The sequence below is a fragment of the Syngnathus acus genome, chromosome 2 (genome assembly GCF_901709675.1).
Source record: "Syngnathus acus chromosome 2, fSynAcu1.2, whole genome shotgun sequence".
NCBI lineage: Eukaryota > Metazoa > Chordata > Actinopteri > Syngnathiformes > Syngnathidae > Syngnathus > Syngnathus acus.
This window is the reverse complement of record NC_051088.1, coordinates 11,172,583-11,195,380: the sequence shown is the minus strand read 5'-3', so window position 1 is coordinate 11,195,380 and position 22,798 is coordinate 11,172,583. Positions and strand designations below refer to the sequence as shown.

Below are 22,798 nucleotides of genomic sequence, written 5' to 3'. Positions count from 1 at the left end.
TTTTGTTTCCAGACTGATTTTTTCTGTGTGTGATTTGAGTGTAACGATGCCATTTACATCATGCACTGGAAATGTATAATATGCAGTGACGTGCGGTGAGGTTCATGACTCACAAATAAAATGAAAATTGCAGGAAAATCAAGAAAAATCCGAACGCATCCATCCACTCCTGCTCCGGCCTTCTGAGACAACCTGCATCTGCCTGTCACCGGGCCTCTACTGTACATGCTTTGGCCACACGATGTCGCCATTTGACCACCCGAAGCGTCAAGCGCCCGCCGAGCCTGTAGGCGGACCAGTGCGAAGCTGCGCAGTGGCAGGAGAGCAGCATCGTCCAAGCCGACATCAGATGCAGACAACAACAGTATCAGGTCGGGAGGGAGTCGCGTTCGTGTTCTCCTGCGTGCGATGGATGTTGTTTAAGGGGTGGAAACAGCAGCACGCTGCAATATACCTCCAAGTTTCAGCCCCATGAAGGAGCTCCGTCCCGGCTGAGTTTGGGAGATGGGAGTACTAAACATTGCAGACCAGGTACGCCGACGAGGGGCGCCGTCTATTTGCTGGGAAGCTCATCTGCGCATCACGGCGCTCACCCAATAAACCGACTTATTTGTAATCCTGTGTACAAACGTCCCAACCTTTCATTTAGGTCGATGGCGGGATTGTACGCATCATGGCGATAAATCATTTTAATTATCTGCGTTAGTTAATTCCCGCTGTATCGTTGCGTTCCTGCTCATTAGCTCACGGCTAACAATCCACTCGACTTGCCGAGCAAATAGCTCAGGCGGACTGTAGTGTAGGCCTCTATGTGGGATTCGTCTATTTGCTGGGATTCTCTTCCATCCTATTTAGCTGCGATATCTCACGAAAGGTCGCTTGGAATTTAATGGCTCATACAAAGGAAAGGCAAATTAATGCATCGACAATCGATTTATCCGTGTTGGATGGGAAGCGGTTCAATGCACCGTTAGCGATTCGATAGAAAAACCGTATGGTGCAGATACAGCGAACTTGGGGTGTAACTCCAAATGTGTATCTCAAGAATATAGACTAGCAAATGAATCGGATGAGAACTACTGTAAATAAGACTAAATGATGTCATGCAAATAGGGCTCAAGGTAACCTTAACCATCCCGCCCCACCTTCATCCCAGTAAATGTGTTGCGTTTTGTGTTTCAGCCTCCTCTGGTCCAGGCCATCTTCAATCGTAATGCTGAAGAAGTCCAACTATTATTGCACAAAAAGGAGGATGTCAATGCACTGGTATGTGTGAACAGCTGCAGATATTGTCATTCAACACATGATTCTCATGAAGGGTATTGAACGTGTGTTTTTTTCTTGTCTCGAATTGAACAGGACCAAGAGCGGCGTACGCCTCTTCATGCTGCTGCATGCATGGGTGATGTTCATATCATGGACCTCCTCATTGAATCAGGTCAGATGCTTGCCTTGTTGTACTTCATTAATTAAAACAGTCAATCCCCTATATAGTATAGGGAGGGGGGGGATATGTTTGAAACCTCCCCGCCATGGGTGAAAATCCACTTAGTGACCACATATATTTTGTTTGCTCTGGTGTGTGGGCGTCAGAGTGGATTTTCGAATTTACTGTTCGAATATACTTTTGTTGCTTGATTGTCACCAGCGATAGTCCATGACTCCTATTTCTACCTCTCATTTATTCTAATGTCTTATAGCAGTTGGCAAATACTTCTGGTGTGTTATTGTGACGAATGGAATGCACATAAAGTCAGCATGATGAGCGAATAGGGATTTTGGGTGCAAGCAAATTAAAAGAGCCATCTCATGCGAAATCAACTTTAGCCTTTAGGCAGTTTCAAATGCTAAACCAAAAACACCACTCATCTCTGAGAATATCTGCTCATTCCTTCTCTCTAAACCGCAGCCCCGCCCGATCTAAGAAAATGACCGGGGGCCAGCCCCGTACTGCCCCTCCAGACTAAACCCATGCCCAGTTTCTCATAAGAGCTTTCCCTGGAACTTGAGTTGACAAGCGGCTTTTCTGATTTTGGTGCATCAAATAAATTACTAAATGCTTTCACGTACCCTCTGCATTCTGCTTAAGTGCTAGTCGTTGCAGTTTGGTGCATTGAATTTTTTTGAATGTAGTTTTGAGATATCCTGCTTTGTCTCTGGTCATTGAATGTACTTGGAGTCGACCAACGAGTGTGAGTTGCAGAACCAGCCAAATCAGGAAGAAAAAAAAGCGATTTATAATCTGAAAAATTATAGTGTATGAGGACACTGTTAAAGATCTTTGAGGTTTTACATGTCAACAAACATCCATTCGCAAAGTCTTCATCGAACCGAACATGACATGTTTTTGGCATACGAGAGGAAATACCCAACCAAGCATCAGGACAACATGCAAACTGCGTAGCCACAGTGAATAAAATCTTCCCCCGAGTCTGTGGCCATCAGAATTTATTTATTTTTTAAATTGTGCAACCATGTTTGAAGTAACATTTGAATATTGAATCATTGTTTAGCCTCAATATAATTGACCTTTGTCTTCTCAGGTGCCAATGTGAACGCTAAAGATCATATATGGCTCACCCCCTTGCACAGGGCAGCGGCTTCCAGGAATGAAGTAAGCAACGAGCTTCATTTTGCTTTCAATATGTGTATTACAAATGTGCAATGAATGCAATAGTTGCATTATGGTACTCTAATAATAATGGCAGCAAGAACACTCGCTAAACGCTGCACGTTCAGGTAGGAGGAAATAGACAACGAAAACTGTCAAGTCGAGGAAATACAGCACAGAGTTCCTTTGGTGTCTACAGAGGGCCGTGGGTTTGCTGCTGAGGCGCGGTGCAGAGGCCAATGCCCGAGACAAGTTATGGCAGACGGCGCTGCATGTGGCGGCCGCCAACCGGGCCACGCGCTGCGCTGAGGCCTTGCTGGGCCAGCTGAGCAACCTGAACATGGCGGATCGTACCGGCAGAACTGCACTGCATCATGCCGCTCAGAGCGGCTTTCAGGAGGTGAGGCGCGCATTCTGAGAGCTCGTCACAAGCAATGCTCCGAGAAATGACCGGGGAATCTCTGCTAGATGGTGAAGCTGCTGCTGAATAAGGGAGCCAACCTGAGTGCCATTGATAAGAAGGAGCGACAGCCCATCCACTCCGCCGCTTACCTGGGTAACTCACAACCATCTTAAATTTTGTGCTGATAGCGTGGGCCAAGTCGCCTGTGTTTCATTTGTTTGTCAGGCATCATCAGTCTTTCACTGTACAGGAAACAAAACAAGGGGTTTTCCCTGTAGGAATTTTGCCTCGATCAATAGCGAACCTACAAAAAAAAAAAACATTTTTCACAATGGAAAAGTGCCCCCCTTATTCCTTCTAACACCGAATTTCTTCCCTCTATGCGCCTCTAACTTAGTAGTAGAAGAAGCTAGGCTAACTGTTATCTGCTCACTTGATTGCCGTTCCTGACTTATTTTTACACTCATTTCATGTCTGGCAACAGCCCAAACCTTAAACGAGCTTCCTAACTGGCTGTCACGTCATGATCGGATCAGCCAAACTATTGACTACACACACAAGGATTTGTGATAGTCAGTAATTAACATTTACAATGTTTTTCTGAGCAGATTTGGGAGAGTCTCGACTAACTTTTAAAGACATTTTTTTAATTGCTGGCAAATGATGGTTGGACTTTGAGTGGAATAGCCGGCCAGATGATCAATAGTTGTGCGCCTCGCTTCACTGATTGCTCTTGACATCCATGTGACGTGGTGCAGGCCATGTGGAGGTTGTGAAGCTGCTGGTGTCACGTGGCGCTGACAAGTGCAGCAAGGACAAGCAGGGCTACACGCCGCTCCATGCTGCAGCCGCGAGTGGCCACATCGAAATTGTAAAATACCTGCTGAGGATGGGGACAGAGGTAAGAGACTGTGGTTCCCGTGTGTGTACGTTCATATCAATTTGACTCTTTACATTTTGGAAATTTCCTTCCTTCTCAGATTGACGAGCCCAACGGATTTGGGAACACGGCGCTCCACATGGCGTGCTACATGGGACAGGAGGCCGTGGCCACCGAGCTGGTCAACCACGGGGCCAACGTCAACCAGCCCAACAGGTGTGGCTACACGCCGCTGCACCTGGCTGCCGTCTCCACCAACGGCGCCCTCTGTCTGGAGTTGCTGGTCAACAACGGGGCAGATGTCAACCAGCAAGTTAGTGTTGTTTGAGACACGTTATGCAACGTTCCACTATCCAACACTGTTGCTACCAGTCTTAATGAAAGGTTTCTGACCTTCTGTCAAAACACACAAGAGATAAATAATAACGATTCTTTCGAGAAGATTCTTCAACAGAGTGCCTTTTTTTCCCTGGCTCATTCCCAGCAGCTCATGAATTGAGATTGCGTTCTGATTTCTGAACATGCCGTTGTTCTCTACCACAGAGCAAAGAAGGGAAGAGCCCCCTGCACATGGCAGCCATTCATGGACGCTTCACACGCTCTCAGATCCTTATCCAGAACGGTAACTACCACTCTGCCATTCATTTGGGGAACAGAGAGAAGACAGTTCTCGCGCACATCAAAAAATTGTTTTTTTTTTCTAATTTTTAAAACATTTTTCTATCTGTAACAAACAAAACAATCATTTTTGAGGTACTGAAGTGTTTGCGTACAACATGAATAGAACACCAAATAACAATCACGCAAAGGCAGAAAAGTCTTCATTTGAGTCAGCACTAAGTTGTTTACTGTCAAAGATTCACACCTTGTGTATGTATAAAAATACACTTCTTATTGAAAGCAATGATTACTAAAGTAAGGGGGCAACCCCCTTATTGTGCACACTGTGTCATGGGTTCCTCAACCAAATTAGCGTGCAACTCCTTTTGTCATTTCAGGTGGCGAAATCGATTGTGTGGATAGATATGGCAATACTCCTCTCCATGTCGCTGCTAAGTTCGGCCATGAACTGCTGATCAGCACTCTAATGACCAACGGAGCAGACACGGCCAGGTAGCAACGACACCATCGCATAAAACATGAAGTAGCTGTCCAATGCTGTCAATTAGTTCTCAGTGACTTAATTTAGTCAAACGATAAGAGATTGTTAGAGAACAATTCGAGAATTGTGTTCAAAAGTTGTTCTGTTTTTTCTGTCCTTGTGTGCTTTTTCAGACGTGGGATCCATGGAATGTTCCCCTTGCACTTAGCTGTGCTTTACGGGTTTTCAGACTGTTGTCGCAAGTTACTCTCCTCAGGTTTGTGATGGAAAATATCGCATGCCACGAGGGTGGCGTGTGTTTGGGATTGACTCACGAACCCGTCCTTCTGCACAGGTCAGCTGTACAGCATCGTCTCCTCCATGAGCAAGGAGCACGTGCTGTCGGCAGGGTTTGACATTAACACCCCTGACAACTTTGGGAGGACCTGTCTACACGCTGCTGCCTCTGGAGGGTAAGAAAGTGTTGTTGGCAAATAAATAAACGGTCACTCATTCAACGCAAAAGGGCCAACGTGTGCTCCCATGTGGTCTCAAAACAAATTTGCCGCATGCTGAAATATCATACTCACTGTCTTTGATTTATTCATTATTATTACATCACAGCTATATTATTATAACAAAGATTTAGCAAGAGCTTAAAACTAATGATCACAAAAGTGGAGTCTAACAGCAGGTTCAGCTCCCAGAGAAGGCTGCAGATCTTATTGTTCTCCTCTTTTATGTTGATTTTACTGTCTTCATGAGATGGGTGGATGAGCAAGCCCCCTGGTGGCGCTATCACATTTTGTATGCATGAGGTGCAAATAGTTCACCTTCTTTGATCTGCGCCCCTGCAAACAAACACATCCTGCCATGAAACAGATGGTCTGACCTCCGCCATCTTTTACGACCTGTGACAACGCCTTTACAACCTTTCTGAATACGTGGAATTTTTATTGACCCTTAAAATTGTAACTTCAAAAGGCTACACTTTTTATGCAAGCTCAACTGCCGTACATTGATCGGTAAATACTGCTAAGCTGCACTTGATTAAAAAAAGAAAACGATTCACATAAAAGTCCCATACTGTATATTACAATGATGTCAGGAAGTAAAATGTCCAGGAGTTTTGTTTCCGCAGAGCTGAGAATCTATGCCTCTTAGTATCTGTGTATGTTTTACAACAATTGCTTACTGGTTTTAAATCACAGTAGTGATGATGCTAATTCCGTCTTGCCTGGCCATAGTGTTTTCTATTATGTTACCATTAAGCTAGTGAACTCACTACTTCGCTACTGGTAATAACAGTGATGCTTTGTTGAAAATACTTCGAATGAACAATTATGAATGAACAGCTTGAAGTAATGACCGAAGACTGAGGATGTGGTGACTATTTTTAGTGCCAAACATGAATTGGACTTCAATCTGTCATCAACTGGATTAATGTTTTCCCACATCTGCCCATGTTTGTTATTCCAGCCCCCCTCCCCCTTTTTTGTGTGAAAGCAAACTAACTTGTTATCCATTGTTGTGTTTCTTTGCAGAAATGTTGAATGTTTGAACTTGCTCTTAAGTAGTGGCACAGACTTGAACAGGAGGGACTTAATGGGAAGGTGAGCATTTGCACTGAACTCAATTAGATGTTGATAATATTCCTATGCAACTACAGGACTACATGACCCATTTTTTTGCTTTCTCACGACCAGGACACCATTACACTATGCGGCTGCTAATGGGAGGTACCAGTGCACTGTGACCCTGGTGAGCGCTGGTGCTGAGATCAACGAGCCTGACCAAACGGGCTGCACCCCCCTGCACTACTCTGCAGCCTCGCAAGCCTTCAGCAGGTGAGAAACCAGTGTGAGGTGACAGCAAAGAACTTAAGAAACAAATATTCGTCAATTTGTTCTCCTCAGAGGTGATGGACATTTTTATGGGAACCATCAGCATGATGAAGAAGAGGTGAAGGAGTCATACTTGTGAGTTTTTACGACTTATTTCTGCTCCACTACATTGGCCTTTTGTCAGTCACACCATGACTGAAGGATCCGTGTGTCTTTCCTCCGTACAAGCAGTTGCTTGGAGCATCTTCTGGATAATGGCGCCGATCCCTCGATGGTCAACGCTAAGGGTTACAGCGCCGTTCACTATGCAGCTTATCATGGCAACACACAGAACCTGGAGCTGGTAAGTGCACCTTTTTCTTATGTGTCAAAAGAGCTGCGTCAAATTGGACCAACATTTGGGATGAAAAAATTCACTTCCAAAAATCCAAATGACTTAAAGGTCGATTAGAATCTCTACTATTATAATTGAATTTTGAGTTCATACAGTGTATGTCTGTGTGTTTTAGCTCCTGGAGATGTCCTTTAATGCACTTGGAGACATAGAAAGCAGTATTCCCGTCAGTCCCCTGCATCTCGCTGTGAGTATCTTTCAACATTCCCCCCACTTGGGCTCATGGCGTCTGAACTCGAATTTTTTTAAAAGAAAGTCCCTTTCCTTGTCCCTCCCTCATGTATAGGCTGACAGGGGTCATTGGCAGGCGCTGCGTGTGCTGACTGAGACGGCTGCCTATGTGGATATGCAAGATGCTGCTGGGCGCTCTGTGCTCTACCTGGCTGCCCAGAAAGGCTACGCCCACTGCGTAGAGGTGCTCTTGGCCCAGGGAGCCTCATGTCTCCTTAATGACAACCGCCTCATTTGGACCCCGATTCATGTTGCAGGTATGAGAGTTTGCTGCGTGTTATATTGCATATCAGTCTCTCAGAATGTCAGCCAGATAGTCACCGTTGGACATAAACAGCCTCCGTAAGGCCAGGAAAATGATACTATTCTTAGATGTCATCAATTTTATTTTAGCAATCTACTGCCACCATTGTCATATTTGTTAGTTATTAGGTTAGATTTGTTTGTTGTTTAAAGGGGAAGTCAAGTAAGGAAATGGCCTTTCCATAAAATTTTCTATGCGGCCCCACTTGTCTAAACATGGTTTTCCGATTAATATAGTCCTTGTGAAATATGAATTAAAAGCAGCAAAAAAAACAACAACAACACTTTTTTATTTCCATCTCTCTGGCAGATATTTGGCTGTTTGCTGTTGAAAATGAAAATGACATCACCAAACGTTTAAAACCAGTGAGCCATAATTGGCTGAGTGACTGTGATGCCTCTGTCATTTTCCCCCCAAAAAATTTGCCGCTCCCTGTAATAGATGAAAATACTATGTGGAGTCTGCTGCTTAATTCTATCCACAAATTATTTTGTATAACAATTGGCCTTTTTTCTCTTCAAAATTTTAAATTGCTTTCTTTGTGATTCCATATTTTTATGCTGGGTGCTGTGTTAGCCATTGCTTTTGAGGTCTTGTTTGTAAAATTTGATGTTTGTATCTCTCCAGCTGCTCATGGTCATTCTGATTGCCTGCACAAGATGATCGAATGTGGGGAGGAGGGTGACCTCACCAACGTTGCGGACAAGTTTGGCCAGTAAGTGCTTCTGTGAGTCCTTCCTAATAAAAGCGTCACGCTTCCTTGTCCTCAATGAACCATCCTCCCTTTGCTTTACTCGTGGTGCACTGCAGGACTCCTCTAATGCTCGCCGTTCTCGGGGGTTACACTGACTGCGTTCGCTTCCTGTTGGCGAAGGAGGCAGCGCCAGATGCCAAGGATAAGAGAGGCAGCACTGCATTGCACAGAGGGGTAAGTCCGGACTATAAGTACCAACTTTTTTTTTTTTTCTCTTGGACTCACTAAAATTGTGTATACTGTAAATTCATTTTGCTAAAGTATTACATGTGCATATTTTTAAATTAAAGCCTCACATAGTGAATGATTAGTTCTGCAGATACCAAATTACCAAATGTTCTTTGTTTTAGATACTTATTTGTCATATAGTATATTCATTGAAAGCTGGTACTTGCCAATGGAACATCTAGGTCAGAACTAAAGTCATAAAACATACTTGCGCAAATACAGCTTTATTTTGCTGTCGATTGAGACGGGAGCAGAATTGGTTGTTCTTTGTGAAGTCGTCTGCAAGCAACTGGTGCAATTTTGCCAGTGTGGCCAGGACAATCTGCTTTTTCATTGATAGATAAGAAATACTACGGCACAGAATTTGTGGCACCTCGAAACAAGGCTCAATGATCGCTTTTGGATCAAAACTGACCTCATTGCTTTTGGACTTTAGTGGTGCCATTCTACCCACTTGGTTTTGGTTGACGGCCTCACCCTTGGGGGTGGTGTGTGTGTGTTTTAGGCGTTGCTGGGCCACAATGAGTGTGTAGCAGCACTGCTGGAGCACAAAGCCTCAGCGCTGTGTCGGGACTCCCTGGGTCGGACGCCGCTGCACTACGCCGCCTCCAGGGGCCACGCCGAGATCTTGGCCAATCTGGTGCAAGCTGCTACAGCCACTATGGAGCCGCAAGACAAACTGCTGGACAACAAACAATACACCCCGCTGCACTGGGCTGCGTACAAAGGTTTGACTTCAAGCCACTTGACATGAATCGACCACAATTTAATATTGTATTACATCATTTTTTATGTCCTAATTTTTAGGGCATGAAGACTGTTTGGAGGTTTTACTTGAATTCAAAACATTTATCCATGGAGAGGGAAACCCTTTCACTCCACTGCACTGTGCTCTGTGAGTATTCACTTGTCTGTGTGAAAAACGGTCGGTTTTAGTGTTGCTGGGAAAAACGTTGCCGCATGCTTAACGTTTGTTAACGTGCAGTTGGATGAAGAATGAAGAAAAATGTGTTCTGACTGAGCGTTACGTTACGTCCTGATTTCAACCCAATTGACATGCTGTGGCATGCCCTCAAGGGAGCTATTTACACTAGACATCCTAAGAATCTGCGAAGATTTTTGTAAAGAGGAATGGTTCCAAATTCGCCTGATAGTTTTGCACATCTGATTTGCATCTACAGGGAACATTTGTTAGGTTTAGGTTATTATTGCCAAAGGAGGCCTGACCTTGAATGTTGCTTTAAGCTCTATAAAAAAATAAATAAAACTTGTGTGGTAATCTATTTAAGGAGCAATTTATGCAGAGATTTTGAGGGTTCACATTCCATTTTCCACCAACTGTAACTCCAGAAACAAAAAAAACGCGTCAATTTAGATGAACACCTGACAGCAATGTGCTTTGTCAACAGGATGAATGGCCACAGCGGTGCTGCAGAACGGCTCCTTGAATGTGCCGGGGTCCAAATGATAAACACCAGAGATGCCAAAGGAAGGTGAGACCTCACAACCCATGGGTCTTAGCTTGTGGCCGATTTTTCCTGCCTGAGATTGTCATAGAACATGAATGAGCAACATTAAAGGCCACATATTGCTGTGCGCACCCGCAGGACCCCGCTGCATGCTGCTGCTTTTGCCGAGGACGTTGCAGGACTCCAGCTGGTGCTTCGCCATGGAACTGAGATCAATGCGGTGGATAGCAATGGACGTTCTGCTCTTATGGTGGCTGCCGATAAGGGACACAGTGGCACCGTGGGTAAGTCTGCTGAGGGATTTAATGCCAACCAAAAGGCTCTTGATGTATCCGGCAGGCTTTACTGACTTAAATATCACAGCGAGGGAAACTACTCCCAATTATTTGATCCCCTGTTGAATTTGATCATCATTTTTAGTGTTCCTGTTAAGGTTTTCAGTCAAGATTTAATAATAATAATAAAAAGAGTGTCTGCCCAAACATGTCAAAATGATTTTATTGTCTGCAGTGGCATTTTTTATTATTATTTAATTTTAGTTTAATTCTTTTTTTAATTCAATGTTTTACCAGGTAAGTCAATTGAGAACATTTTCTCATTTACAATGGCGACCTGGTTATGGTTTTTACCATGCTGCCCATCTTCCGAACCACTTATTCTCACGAGGGTCACGGGCATGCTGGAGCCTATCCTAGCGTAATGGGCAGTCGGCATGGTACACCCTGAACTGCTTGCCAGCTAATTGCAGTGCACACATAGATAAACAAGCATTGACATTCTCAATCACACCAACAAAGCTACTGTTTTTTTGTTTTTTTTTGTAAGATTGCTCATTAACTTTCACTTTGAAGTCATAACTTGTCATTGTTTTTGTTTAGCCATCCTCCTTCACCGAGCAAAGGCCGACCTCACACTGCTGGATGAGAATAGGAACACTGCCCTGCACCTGGCCTGCAACAAGGTACACACTCACTCTTTATTTAAAAGATATATATATATATATATATATATATATATATATATATATATATATATATATATATATTTTTTTTTTTTTTTTTTTTTTAAACAAGGACCACTTAATCCACCAAAGTACTCATTCTAATAAGATAAGATAAGAGGAACTTTATTAATCTCACGTGTGAGAAACTGCATGTAACAATCTATACTCATTCACATTCATAGTCAATATAAAACATTTTTTTTAAAAAAGCCCAGATATTTTTGTCATTTCAGGCCATATAATCATGGTTTCTCAGAGTGTAATGATTTTTTGTCACTTTTTGTTTGCTGTCCCCTCAGGCTCATGAAATGTGCGCTCTGCTGATTCTGGGAGAGATCCACAATCCCACCCTTGTGAACGCTACCAACAGTGCTCTGCAAATGTGAGAATGAATGCTATTGTTATTAGGGACCAATAGAATCCCTTTGTAATCGTTCACATTTTTTGTGCTCCTTGAGAATAAATTGGAAATGATTACGTTTTTTTTTATTTGATCTCTTCCAGGCCCCTGCATCTGGCCGCTCGTAATGGCCTGGCCACAGTGGTGCAGGCGCTGCTGAGCAGAGGAGCAACTGTCCTGGCTGTGGATGAGGAAGGTGAGCATCTCATGAATGTTCAAATTTGAACGCTATCTGTTCCAGGACACTTGGTTAACCTTCTTGTGCTGGCAGTTTACCAATTATTTTATGTTTCATCTGCGCTTATCGACACTGCGTACACTGACAATAGGGCTGTGAACAGAGAAGCTCAATTACAAAAGGAGTCATTGTTGCAAACCTTGCGATTTGATTGCTATATTTTGCCACTTTTCACACTCCCTCAGGGGACTCATTAAAAAAAGAATGCGACTGTTGAGTTTAATTCCTGCTAAGAAAATGACATGAGCGCAGTCATTTTCACATTACCAAGCTACAATTCACAATTGGTGTTTTATCAGTGAATTGATAAAACATCTCTTGGCTCAATTAGAATTTGTAAAAATCAGAATTGAGCTATTAAAATTTTTGGGTGGGGGAAATTGGCATATCTGACCATCCCTACTTTGTAGGGTTTTTATTGGACAGTGTTGTCATGTGACTTTTTTCCTCATCCACCAGGCCACACCCCTGCTCTGGCGTGCGCGCCCAACAAAGACGTGGCTGACTGCCTGGCTCTGATCCTCTCTACCATGAAGCCTTTCCCACAACTTGACCCTTCCTCTTGCTCCTGCTCCTCGCCTGGCGTCTCCCCGTCGCCAGGCCTCAACTTGCTCAAGCACTGCGGCATCACGGCCGCCTGCGCTCCCCTGCCCAGCAACGGCCTCCACAACGGCTACGTCAAAGACCGCCACGGCGCCCCGGTGGGCCTGGACGGCTGTCTGTCCGAGTGAGGGGTGACGCCGTCGGGCTCGGTCATGCTGCTGTCACCGTCATCTACCACCAGGGGTGTCTCCCTTTAACGTGGCCAAGAGGACCAGGAGAGCACCGCCTACATATCTATTCTGTGTATGTATGTATGTATGTTTGTGTGTGCGTGAATGTTTTGATCTTCTCTTGAGGTGCAGTCAAACCTAATATGCAATTAGATCCCCATTCCTCCACCCCAGAGTAGTGCTTACTCCATAGAGGTTTGTTGCTCTACAAGGCCACGCCGATCAAGTGTGACGTCCAAACAAATGTAATCTGGCCATGCGGAAGTCATTTGAACCCTTTAAAAGCATCAGCTACATAACGGCACTGGAACAAGTCTCACCGTCATATCGTTGCGTGAAATCATATCACTTTGGTGACCTTGTAGAGGAACGTTCAGCCTTCCCAAAAATGATCAGAGTTTCTTTTCAAGATGTTTTTTTTTTCCTTTTTTTGTTTTTTTAATTCTACCTTAGCCTTGATTTTATTTGATTTTTTTTAATGAAGGAACCACACAAGGGAAAAAAAAAAAAAATCAAATTAGCTGATAAGTGCAATGCCTATGTACGACAGTACAATCTGAAAGGGTCACAAAGATTCTGTGGTGTACTTTTAAACGGCTTCTAACTTTTTGGGCATTGTGGGAAAAAAAATTAGGTGACGCTGCTGAATACATTTAACGCGCCTCCTTGCAAAGGAGCGCCACGCCGGCATCTGGGCCCGAATGCCGATGCTGATATTTTCAAGATGCTAACTAAGTGTTTGTTAGGCTAGAATGTTTCTAAGCATATGTTATGACCAAAGTTGATCAACACTACTATGGCTATAAAATTATTTATTTGAGATGAACTGTACTGTACAGAGAGAGACAATAGATCTTGATATACCTCGTCAACTCGTTTAGCAGCTGCTTCATCTTCGCCCAGGGTCCGTAGGGCTGACGTTCTTTTTGTTTGTTTGTAGGTCGGGGAAAACTACTGTAGGATGTAGTGAAGTGACCGAGGCCTTGTTGATTTCCTAGATGAAGGCTTTACAAGTAATATCTGCCAACAACACCTCATCAGAGCGTCGTATATCTGAGCACATAAATGAACAAGCCATTTCAATTTCGTTCCCATCTTTTGAACAGTGTTTGTTCAAAGATTTCAGAGTTAGCGTGGCCTAAGCGATAGTTTGGTGTGGCGTTTAGGCCTTTTCGTGCACGTGTGAGTGAGTGAGTGCGTGTGTGTGTGTCATCAGTGTTGAAGGATTTTCTTGAACTCGTCTTAATAGCTTCTATCTCGTGGTAGTCGTCAAGTTGAAGCATATTTTCAGCTTATTTTACTGCCTCCATTATTATTATTATTATTATCATTATTATTATGATTTGGCAACTTATGAGCAATAGTTTTTCTTTTGGCCTTTTTGTTTGTTTTATTGAATAGACAATCACTGTCACAAGGGCTTTTGTTTCCCTGGAATGTGTTTGGTTTTCTTTTTGGTCTTACTCTGTGACAGATGACCTGAAGACTAAACGAATGGCTCTGCGTGTTTTGGGCATTTTAAACCGTCTGTGTCAACACAAATGCACTGGATTGCCTTTGACGGCGTCTCATCAAATGCCTTTTTCGACCCATGCCTTTCGTCATTTCAGTTGGAATTCAGTGGCAAAAGTATTATGAGCATCTCGTATTCTTCTCGTTCGTTAGCACGAACCACGACAATATATTTTAAAAGAAAAAAATAGATCATATTTGCTTCGGCCAATACGTGTTGTCGAGTAGGGATGGCATTTGAATTCAATTTCACGATCGACTCTGGGGAGAAATGAAGGTGGAATAATCGATACATTTTGAAATATATTCTAGCGAGACGGGAGAATTTCACGGCATGTTCTGATACCCCGTGACCGTGCGTAGCGTAACTTGCCGCAAGCTAGTGTCGTGTTCTAGTGTCCGCGCTGGTTGAGACTGAATGAACAGCGCCTCTTGTTTTCCACCAAGTAGCTCACGGCGTCAAGCCTCATTTGCTTCAAGAGTTGCTGAATCAGCAATCAATTCCACACAATTATGCCCATCCCCAGTGCCGAGTTCAGGAATAGCAGAAATCCAAATACGAGCTTCTTGCTGTTTTTATTTTTTTGTTTTTTTTTCTCGTCATCCCATTTCTGGTACTAAACATACTAAATGCATACTAAAGATGATTGTATTGCACCGTTACAGCTGTTGGCAACGTATTTTATTTTGGTTTTGTCGTTATTTGCTTCGTCTGCCGGCCGTGATAACTTTACACAGTAGCCACTGCTAGTCAAGTGGCACAATTGCACACATTAGTTGACCAGATGGGTGATGAGGACCGAGACCTGTTGTTCGAATCCTCCCTGTCTCCCTTCCTTACATCATTTTACAATTGACACAGACTCCGGTCCAGAGGAGCCGGTGCTAGTTTGCTGAGATGAAATTCATTTGTCATTATTCTCTTGAGTTATTTAAAAAGGTACATTGTTTGTGATCTCAGGATCTGTGCTTGGAACAGCAAGCAAAATTAATGAACCAATTAGAATTCAGCAGGATGATTAGTATTAGGTTTTTGTTTACATGGATGGGATGTTCCATGAAATTTGATTCCCTTTTTAACCTTAATCCCACAGCACTTAATTAGTCAAGCACGCACTTTCGTACATTCAGGTTCTAAGTGTGCAAAATGGAGCAGATGTAATGTATGTCCTTATGTTTACATGCATGTGTGTTGCTGCTGAATTACAGGAATGGTCGGCTGGTTGTCGATTTAGTGCTTTGCATTGATTAGCAAATGGTGTTTCCGAGCGCTCGGAGCTCTGCCCACCGCCCACTGGCTTTTCAATCTCGTTTCGGTGTGTGGAAATTTGGGTGAGAGAGAAAGCGTCCTCTAACAGAGCATTCTCTGAGGGGCTGCGCCTTCCTTCCTGATCAGTTGGCCCGAGACACTTTGAGCAAAGTGTGCCGACTCGACATCCTTAGAAACACCACACACATACACCGGCCATTTGTAGGTGCTTGTCCGTTCTGGCAGGGATGTTTTTTTTCTTTTTTTTCCTTCCCCCCCTCCTCTCTAATGATGTCCAAATGTGACCAGTAAACAGAGACGTTGCCTCCCTGCAACTATACAAGCTTTTCGTTTGGGACATACCTGTAGTGTTCTGTGTGTGTCAGTAATAAGTGTTGTGCATGTTGATATAGATAAAATAGGTGGTTGGTTCAATTGTAGCAACAGTGTGAGATTGAATGCAGCACAAACATTGCCATCCCCATAGGCTAAGTCATTTATGCCAATGGTCAAATACAAATGCGAGTTTTGACTCATTCCCAACTATTGCCAAAACCTGTGTAAGGAGGATGGGGAAACCGCCCACTACAGAACCAATTGATTTATGCATTCATTCAGGCCGTTTACAGTCTGACCATTCAATCTGAGCCATGACTGAAATGAATGTCAGGTCGGGTTTTTTCCCCCTCAAGCAAGAGATCTTGAAGTAGTGGAAAATGCCCCTGGTAGCGTGTGCTGTAAACCTCTTGTTTGAGAGTGTGTTATCTACCTTGCCGTTTGGCGGCTAATTGTTGTTTCCGGGGATTTTTATTGCGGCCAACAAGGTGTATGTGGGACAATTTGACATTCGTTTCATTGAGAATGCCTTATGAACCGGGATAAAAGAAAACAAGACAAAGGTCTACATCAGAATATGGTCGCGTATATTTGACACAAATTTACCTAAGCAAATACCCATTTAGTGCCATAGAAACCTTTATTTGCCTTTAGATGTAACTCATTGGTCAGTAACTTATTCCCTAATAAGCAGGATTATTATTATAATTATAATGTTTGGACTTGCATGTCTTTGTACCATTTAGGAATATAGCAAAATAAATATTTGCATGGGATATTTGAATACTTGGACACAAGTACTCTGTCAGTGGGGTTTTGTAATTGGACAACCTCGTTTTGATATAGGCAAAGCAATCCCATTTGTGCTTGTTCGGCAAACTGTGTGCGTGTGTGTGCGTGTGTGTGTGCGGGCACGTGTCAGAACTAATTTGTTGATGTCATAACAATTTGGAGGAAAAAATGGTATTTTCAGATAATGGATGGATGGATTTACCTCTATGGATGTCGCGATTCTTACTTGAAACGATGCTGATAAATAACAACAAAAAAACGGCAAATTTCGATTCAACTTTGATCCTCTGTTGAGCCGTTCGCCTTAAAAGCATTAAAAAAACAAACAAACAAAAAAAAAATTTTTTTTTCCCCCCGATCCCTGGCAATACCTGACACATTGACACATCTGCTTGTGTGTGGTTACGGACGAGACAGCTAAAATGGCATGTTGGCCTTCGGGTGTCAAGAAGCACACAAATTTGTCACGGTAGCACATAGCTGAAGGTTGCCATGGTGCAGAGATTGTCCCGAGAGAAGGATAATGCCATATTTTCCACTGTGAATGAATTGAGTCAGAATTTACTTGCAAACAATCAACTTAGGCTCCTCCGTTATGGCCACAGGGGGTTCAAAGCGGTGCTTCTCACATTATTCACGCAGAAAGGAAATATGATACTAATTCTATTCATAATAAATGAAGTGCAGCTAGGCAAAGAGTCCATCTCGCCATGAGTTGTGCAATTCTTTTTAAACCAGCCTCAATCGGAAATGTATATTGACGGAATTGTCACTCGCTTGCGTTTTCTTCTACCTTTTGCAAGTCGCTCCCTGCCGCACCTTCTCATACTTTTTATTGGACCTGCCGTTTTACCTCATCCTGTGTGTGACGACGCTAACTATAACTCACCTTCTTCCCGGACCCCCTTTTTTTTTTTTTTTTTTTTTTTTTTATACGAATAAAAACTCAAGAATGTCTTTTCCCATGACAGTCAACATTGCATATCATAGAGGGTGGTGGGAAACTGTCTAACTGTTGGAAGGTAGCTACTTTATTTGACCTCTTGTCCAGTCAAACAATTTTTCTTGGTCATTAGCCACGACCCTACATTCCCTTCCCCGCCCTATCAGTGTGGACTATCAAGCACAGCGGTGGCACGGTGCCTTTTATTTGTTACTACCGAAAGGTACGGTCTTCCATTTGTATTTCCCGGAAGCCTTATACAATGTGGAAAATGATATTTCACTCAGCATGTCGGACCGCAGTCCGAGGCTCATCCAAGACCGCCCCCCCACACCCCCACCATTGACCCTCTGCGATCAGATTCTCTTGGTTTTGGTTTTAGCCACTCCACGTTGCACATTTGAGACAGTTGTTCGGGCACATCGAGCATGTGAATGGATTGGGATCAAACGGTATGAAAGCACAAATCCAAAGACAGCACCGCAAAGTTCTGCTCGCCCCTCCCAAAATCTCGTTTGAAGGACATATTTCGGTACAGATGAGGTTTGACTATGGGATGCAGTGATAACCGGCCTTTAACACCTTGATACCGGGGATGTAGCAAAAGAGACGAGGCAAAATTGTATTTCTTGTAAGATCAAGGTCTTGATAAAACGGCCTTCCAAAATGAAGCGATAGCATCACCCACACCCATCAGTGTCACTGATGGTCGATGACGGTGAGAAGTCTGGCGACCACCCGATAAATCGGTGCATCCCAACCTTGACTGTCAAGTCACACAAACTGTAGAAAGACAACCGCGTGGATTCTCTGAGCTTCTTCAGAGTGTCCTCAGCTCTTCGCTATCCATTGAAGATGTGCGGAATCACATCATTTGTTGTGTTTGCCAACCGATTGTTGATTTGTGTGTCATTTAGACTAGACCGAGTACAAGTAGGGTTGCCGTAGTAGCCAGTGTGCAGTGTTAATAACCGTGTGAATCGTACTCTAGAAGTGGCGTAACGTGTCGTCTTAACCGAGGCATGAATCTTCTTAAGCTGACCTCCTTTGGAAATAGACAAAAGATAAAAGTGCAATAACCTTTTGTTTACCGTTGCTTCCTCCGTGGATTATTTAATATGCTTTTAAGTTGAACACCAAAATTCACTCAGCTGTAGCAAATAAAGGATTTTCTCGTTTGTGTTCCGAGAGATGGCGTTTGGTTGCGGGAGTGTACGTGTGTGTGCTATTTCGTTCTTAAAACTGTGATCCAGCTTTGACGAGCCGCCCGCTTGGTGGAAGCGCCGTGTACAAGTTGGCTGGTAGACAGAATTAGTAGGTGCGTGTGTGTGTGTGTGTGAGCGTGTGTATGTCCTCATGGAGGACACTGTTGTACTTTGGAATCTTTTATTCCTCCACTTCTGGTTTCTAGCTGGTAGACAGGTTCCTTCGCATGTGTAGATGTATATGCATCCTCCTCCTTGAATGAAACATTTCTCCAAAAAAAAAAAAAAAAAAACTAAAGGAAAAAAATTTAGTCCTGCTGTCTGTGATATATGCGGATAAAAGGAGTATTGAAAATGCCTTATATTTGTGTTAATGTTGAGCATTAAAAATTCTTGCGTGTTCCTCCCTTTTCAGCGTGTAGCCTAAAGCTTGTACAGTCCGACTCCTGAGATTTCTATCTACTGTATAGCCTACTGTACGTGTTTCCATACTTTTGTTCCCTGGAGTTGATTGTCCTGTTTTTTTGTTTGTTTTTTAATGAGAAACATTCCCCTCAAAAGTGCCGTTTGTTTTCACCAGCAGAGAAGCAATGTCTTTTGGGGGAAATGAAGAAGGAGCACTTAGCTCACATTCATTGTTGAAGTGACAATGAAAACTTAGGCTGAATTTACACTACATAGTGAGTGTGACACCATTTTTTTTTTTTTTTTGTGTGCATAGCTGATGTTGATCATCTTGTACAAACCCCAAACTAGTTGGGAGTGAATCAACCACACCTCTGTTTGCAGACAACTGCTGCACTTTGCTTTTCCCGCAAGTGCTTTCCATTGTGTTTAATCAACAATTGGTGCCACAAATCAATCTATCTTAAATCAAAAATAATGTTGGGATATAAATGAGATACCTGCCAATAATTCGATCAGATCACAGGTCCCCTGTTTATGTGAGTTGGGTGACCGCAAACTGCCAATTGACACAACTGTGGCAAATCAAAACAACAATGAAAGCACATGAGTGCATTTAGCATGGAAATAGTGAACTGTGGCATATGTTTTGGAACAGACCAAACTAAATGACATGGGTTGCTTTAATGTTGTTTACTTTTTTTTTTTTTTTTTTCTTGTCTCAAAGGAAAATGATAACTTTCCTTTCCCTGACTTTCTGGATGTGTTCCCTACTGCACAGGCCTTTGCCTTTCAAGTAAATGTTAGCACAGTTTTGGGTTAGGTCAGATAATTCGGCTACAGATATGAATTTGCCGCTTGAAACACCACATGTAGTGTAAATCCAGCCTGGTAAGGAAAAAAAAGGCTAAGGATTTTTGGTTTTGTTCTTCTGGTTTTTCTTTAATTTGTGTTTTCAACAGCGCACCTTTTTACTGCGTGATGGAAGTTGCCTCACCGTGTTGTGATTCCTCTAAAACAGAGCCATAATGGAGAAGTTGTCCCTTAGGAGCCCCCCTTTGAATGTGTTTCGAGGAATAGCCTACTGTAGGAAAGGATGTATACTTGCATGTCCTGTGACATTTTAGGAGTGATCGTCCGTCTTTGTTTGGTTTATTGCTTTTGTTTAGTCACTGTAGATGTCGCCACCTCATTGATGCTCACGAGCTATTAACAATCCTCACAACTGGACTTGATGCAGGCTGAGGCAGCCTTATGTCGAAAAAGAAGCCGGTAGAAAACCGGTTGCCTGTTTTTACTTGGAGTGGCTTAACTGAGGACATACAAGTGAGCCCTTATCGAGGAGTGGAAGGACTCTGAATCAGGGCATGTGATGAGTTACAATCAGCGAATTTCACAGTGCACCTTCACATTGAACACAAAAAGAAAAGCCCAACATTCCAAAGTTGACTCCATTTCCTTGGTCCTGTCCATCTGAATAGACTTGCTTTTATGTTTTGTTTTTGTTGTTTTACTTTACGGGTGAATGAAGTGGGCTCGCTCGTGGATGTGCTTGTGTGCCTGCGTCAATGACAGGGTTCCCTAGTTAGCCTGATTACCTCATTTACAAAATCTGCAAATCTACTTGTTCTACTGTGCGCTAAAGGAGTCAATGCCATCACCAGCAGCAAGACCTGTGATGACAACAGGACCAACCAATGCGTTGGACTTTGACAATTACAAACTGGGAGAGACTCTTAAAGATAGTTTGTATTTTTTGAAGGCTGAGGAACTTGGCACAGCAGCTCATCGCATCGAGTCTCACACTGCCAGAATTTCGTTGAACCGCAAATTTGATCGAGTCTTTTTTTTAATTATTATTAATGATTTCTCCACCACCCAACATAATGGGTTTTGTCATTTTTTAACTGGACAAATTCAGACACTGGTCAAAGGTACACAGAACAGACTTCACTGCAGTTCTCAGCAAACATATCGAATGTAACATTAGAAAAGATGATGTCATCTTCCCGGATATCTGCGAGCAAATTGTTTTTCTGATTTAAATCGGCATAAATATTATTTTTATTCAAATGATAAGAATTTGGTTGCGTTTCTTCATGAATACAAAAAAGGCCAAAAATAGAAATCCTGGCTTTTCATTGGGTAGCCAAGGTATCATTTCAAGAGGAAGTAGTTGCGAGCACATTGTTTGTTCCCTTCAAGTGGTCAAGCAGCACATTAGATCAATTTAACTCGCATGTACTTAGAGTGCAGCTGACTGCAAACGACCGTTTTTCGAATTTAACAGCCGAACCGACTCTTCGAGATGAGCTGCCGTTCTCCAGGTCGACTCGCTCAGTTGGTGAAGTGAACCTTGGCGTTTGCAACACTTGCTGTTCTCCGTAGCATTTCTCCTACCTCCTTGTTTTTGCAGCTTTGAGTATGGTTTGTCTCTCCACCTTGTTCCAACTAGAAGTGCTCGCCAATATGGGAATACAAACTGACTTTATCCTAAGCAGTGGTAGTGTCGATGAATAGTGTGCTCGATTGTGTGTCTGGGAGAACTATGAGAAGCATTTATACGACTATACACCACTGGAATGTGAAGCCAGACAATGTTACGATGCAGATTATGATGATAGTCCCCCTTTAACATTGAAGTGGCGCACAGCGGAGTCATCTTGTAGAAAACCAGTAACCACATATTGGCTTTTAGTTCCCCCTTGGAATCCCATTATTGCCTCTGGCTGTAACTGTAACTTCATTCTGGAACAGTATTGATTACCCGGGAGCGTGACAATATCGCAGGTTGTCACAAGGACAGTGGAAGGGTGGACTCCTGATTCGGCGTCAGAGGCGAGACTTTGAGCGCCCGCTGTGCCGTCCGCCTTTAGGATCCATCCATCCACTCTGTGTTTTTACAGAAACCATATTGTGCTCGGTAGGCGTCTTGTCTCTGCCCAGTTGCGACAACCCCTACGTTCACTTTGACGGCAAGGGGGACAGGATGAGGTTCAGATCCCGCCCTTCCAGCCTAATGCATCTGCTATCGTTGTAGGACAGGACTGATTTCCCCCCCCCACACACACACACACACCCTCATCCAGCCCGCTGCCTCACCTCAACCAGTTCATATTTGTTATCTTGAGTTTATTCGACAATGCAATCCTGAAAGCACTTTGCCTTGTTATTCCTTTGTGTGAACATGTGAATGATGATTTGTTACAAAAAAAAATGGTAAATATGTCAATTATCATTCACTGTTTTGGAAAAACCTGCATTTGTCTTTCTGACATTAAAAGAAAAAAAAAGAATTTAGTGACATTCAAACCTATGAATCTATTTTATAAAATGTTTGCTGCAGCCAATTGGTCTTGTCATTCAGTATTGTGGCTTAGGGTTGTTTGTGTTGAATAAAGTGCTATTGCTAAATATTTACTCACTGTGCTGTCTTCTTGACTTTTGATTTACACGTATGGCACTGCAAACATACATGACGACAGAGACTGAATTGCTTCACTCATTAGAAGCTTCTAGATTTTATGAACTTGTCTTTCAATGCACCTTAAAGCACTTTACAAAATAACAGATAACAGAAAATATCATAAAAGTGTCTTACAAATCATAAATCCTGATTACCTTAACTAATCGCTGTTATTTGATGGTGTTTTCTGATTTAAAAAAAAAAAAATCAACAACCAAACAACAACTAAGCAATATTTTAGTCACAGACGTTCTGCTGACTCATCAACTGTTCCCAA

General features: G+C 43.0%; 1 protein-coding gene across 1 annotated transcript; it reads left to right on the top strand.

Moving 5' to 3' along the window:
• The first annotated feature begins 314 nt into the window (after nt 1-314).
• Nucleotides 315-22,475, top strand: ankrd52a (ankyrin repeat domain 52a). Its single transcript, XM_037246055.1, has 28 exons — nt 315-531; nt 1,183-1,266; nt 1,360-1,438; nt 2,544-2,614; nt 2,811-3,011; nt 3,080-3,167; nt 3,773-3,915; nt 3,995-4,207; nt 4,438-4,516; nt 4,893-5,007; nt 5,170-5,252; nt 5,331-5,448; nt 6,520-6,588; nt 6,682-6,822; nt 6,892-6,954; nt 7,051-7,162; nt 7,329-7,400; nt 7,500-7,701; nt 8,376-8,463; nt 8,559-8,676; nt 9,236-9,458; nt 9,538-9,625; nt 10,140-10,223; nt 10,338-10,483; nt 11,078-11,160; nt 11,502-11,584; nt 11,707-11,798; nt 12,300-22,475. Exons 1-28 carry the CDS (start codon nt 505-507, stop codon nt 12,569-12,571), a joined length of 3,237 nt encoding a protein of 1,078 aa, XP_037101950.1. The 5' UTR covers nt 315-504; the 3' UTR covers nt 12,572-22,475.
• Nucleotides 22,476-22,798: the final 323 nt, after the last annotated feature.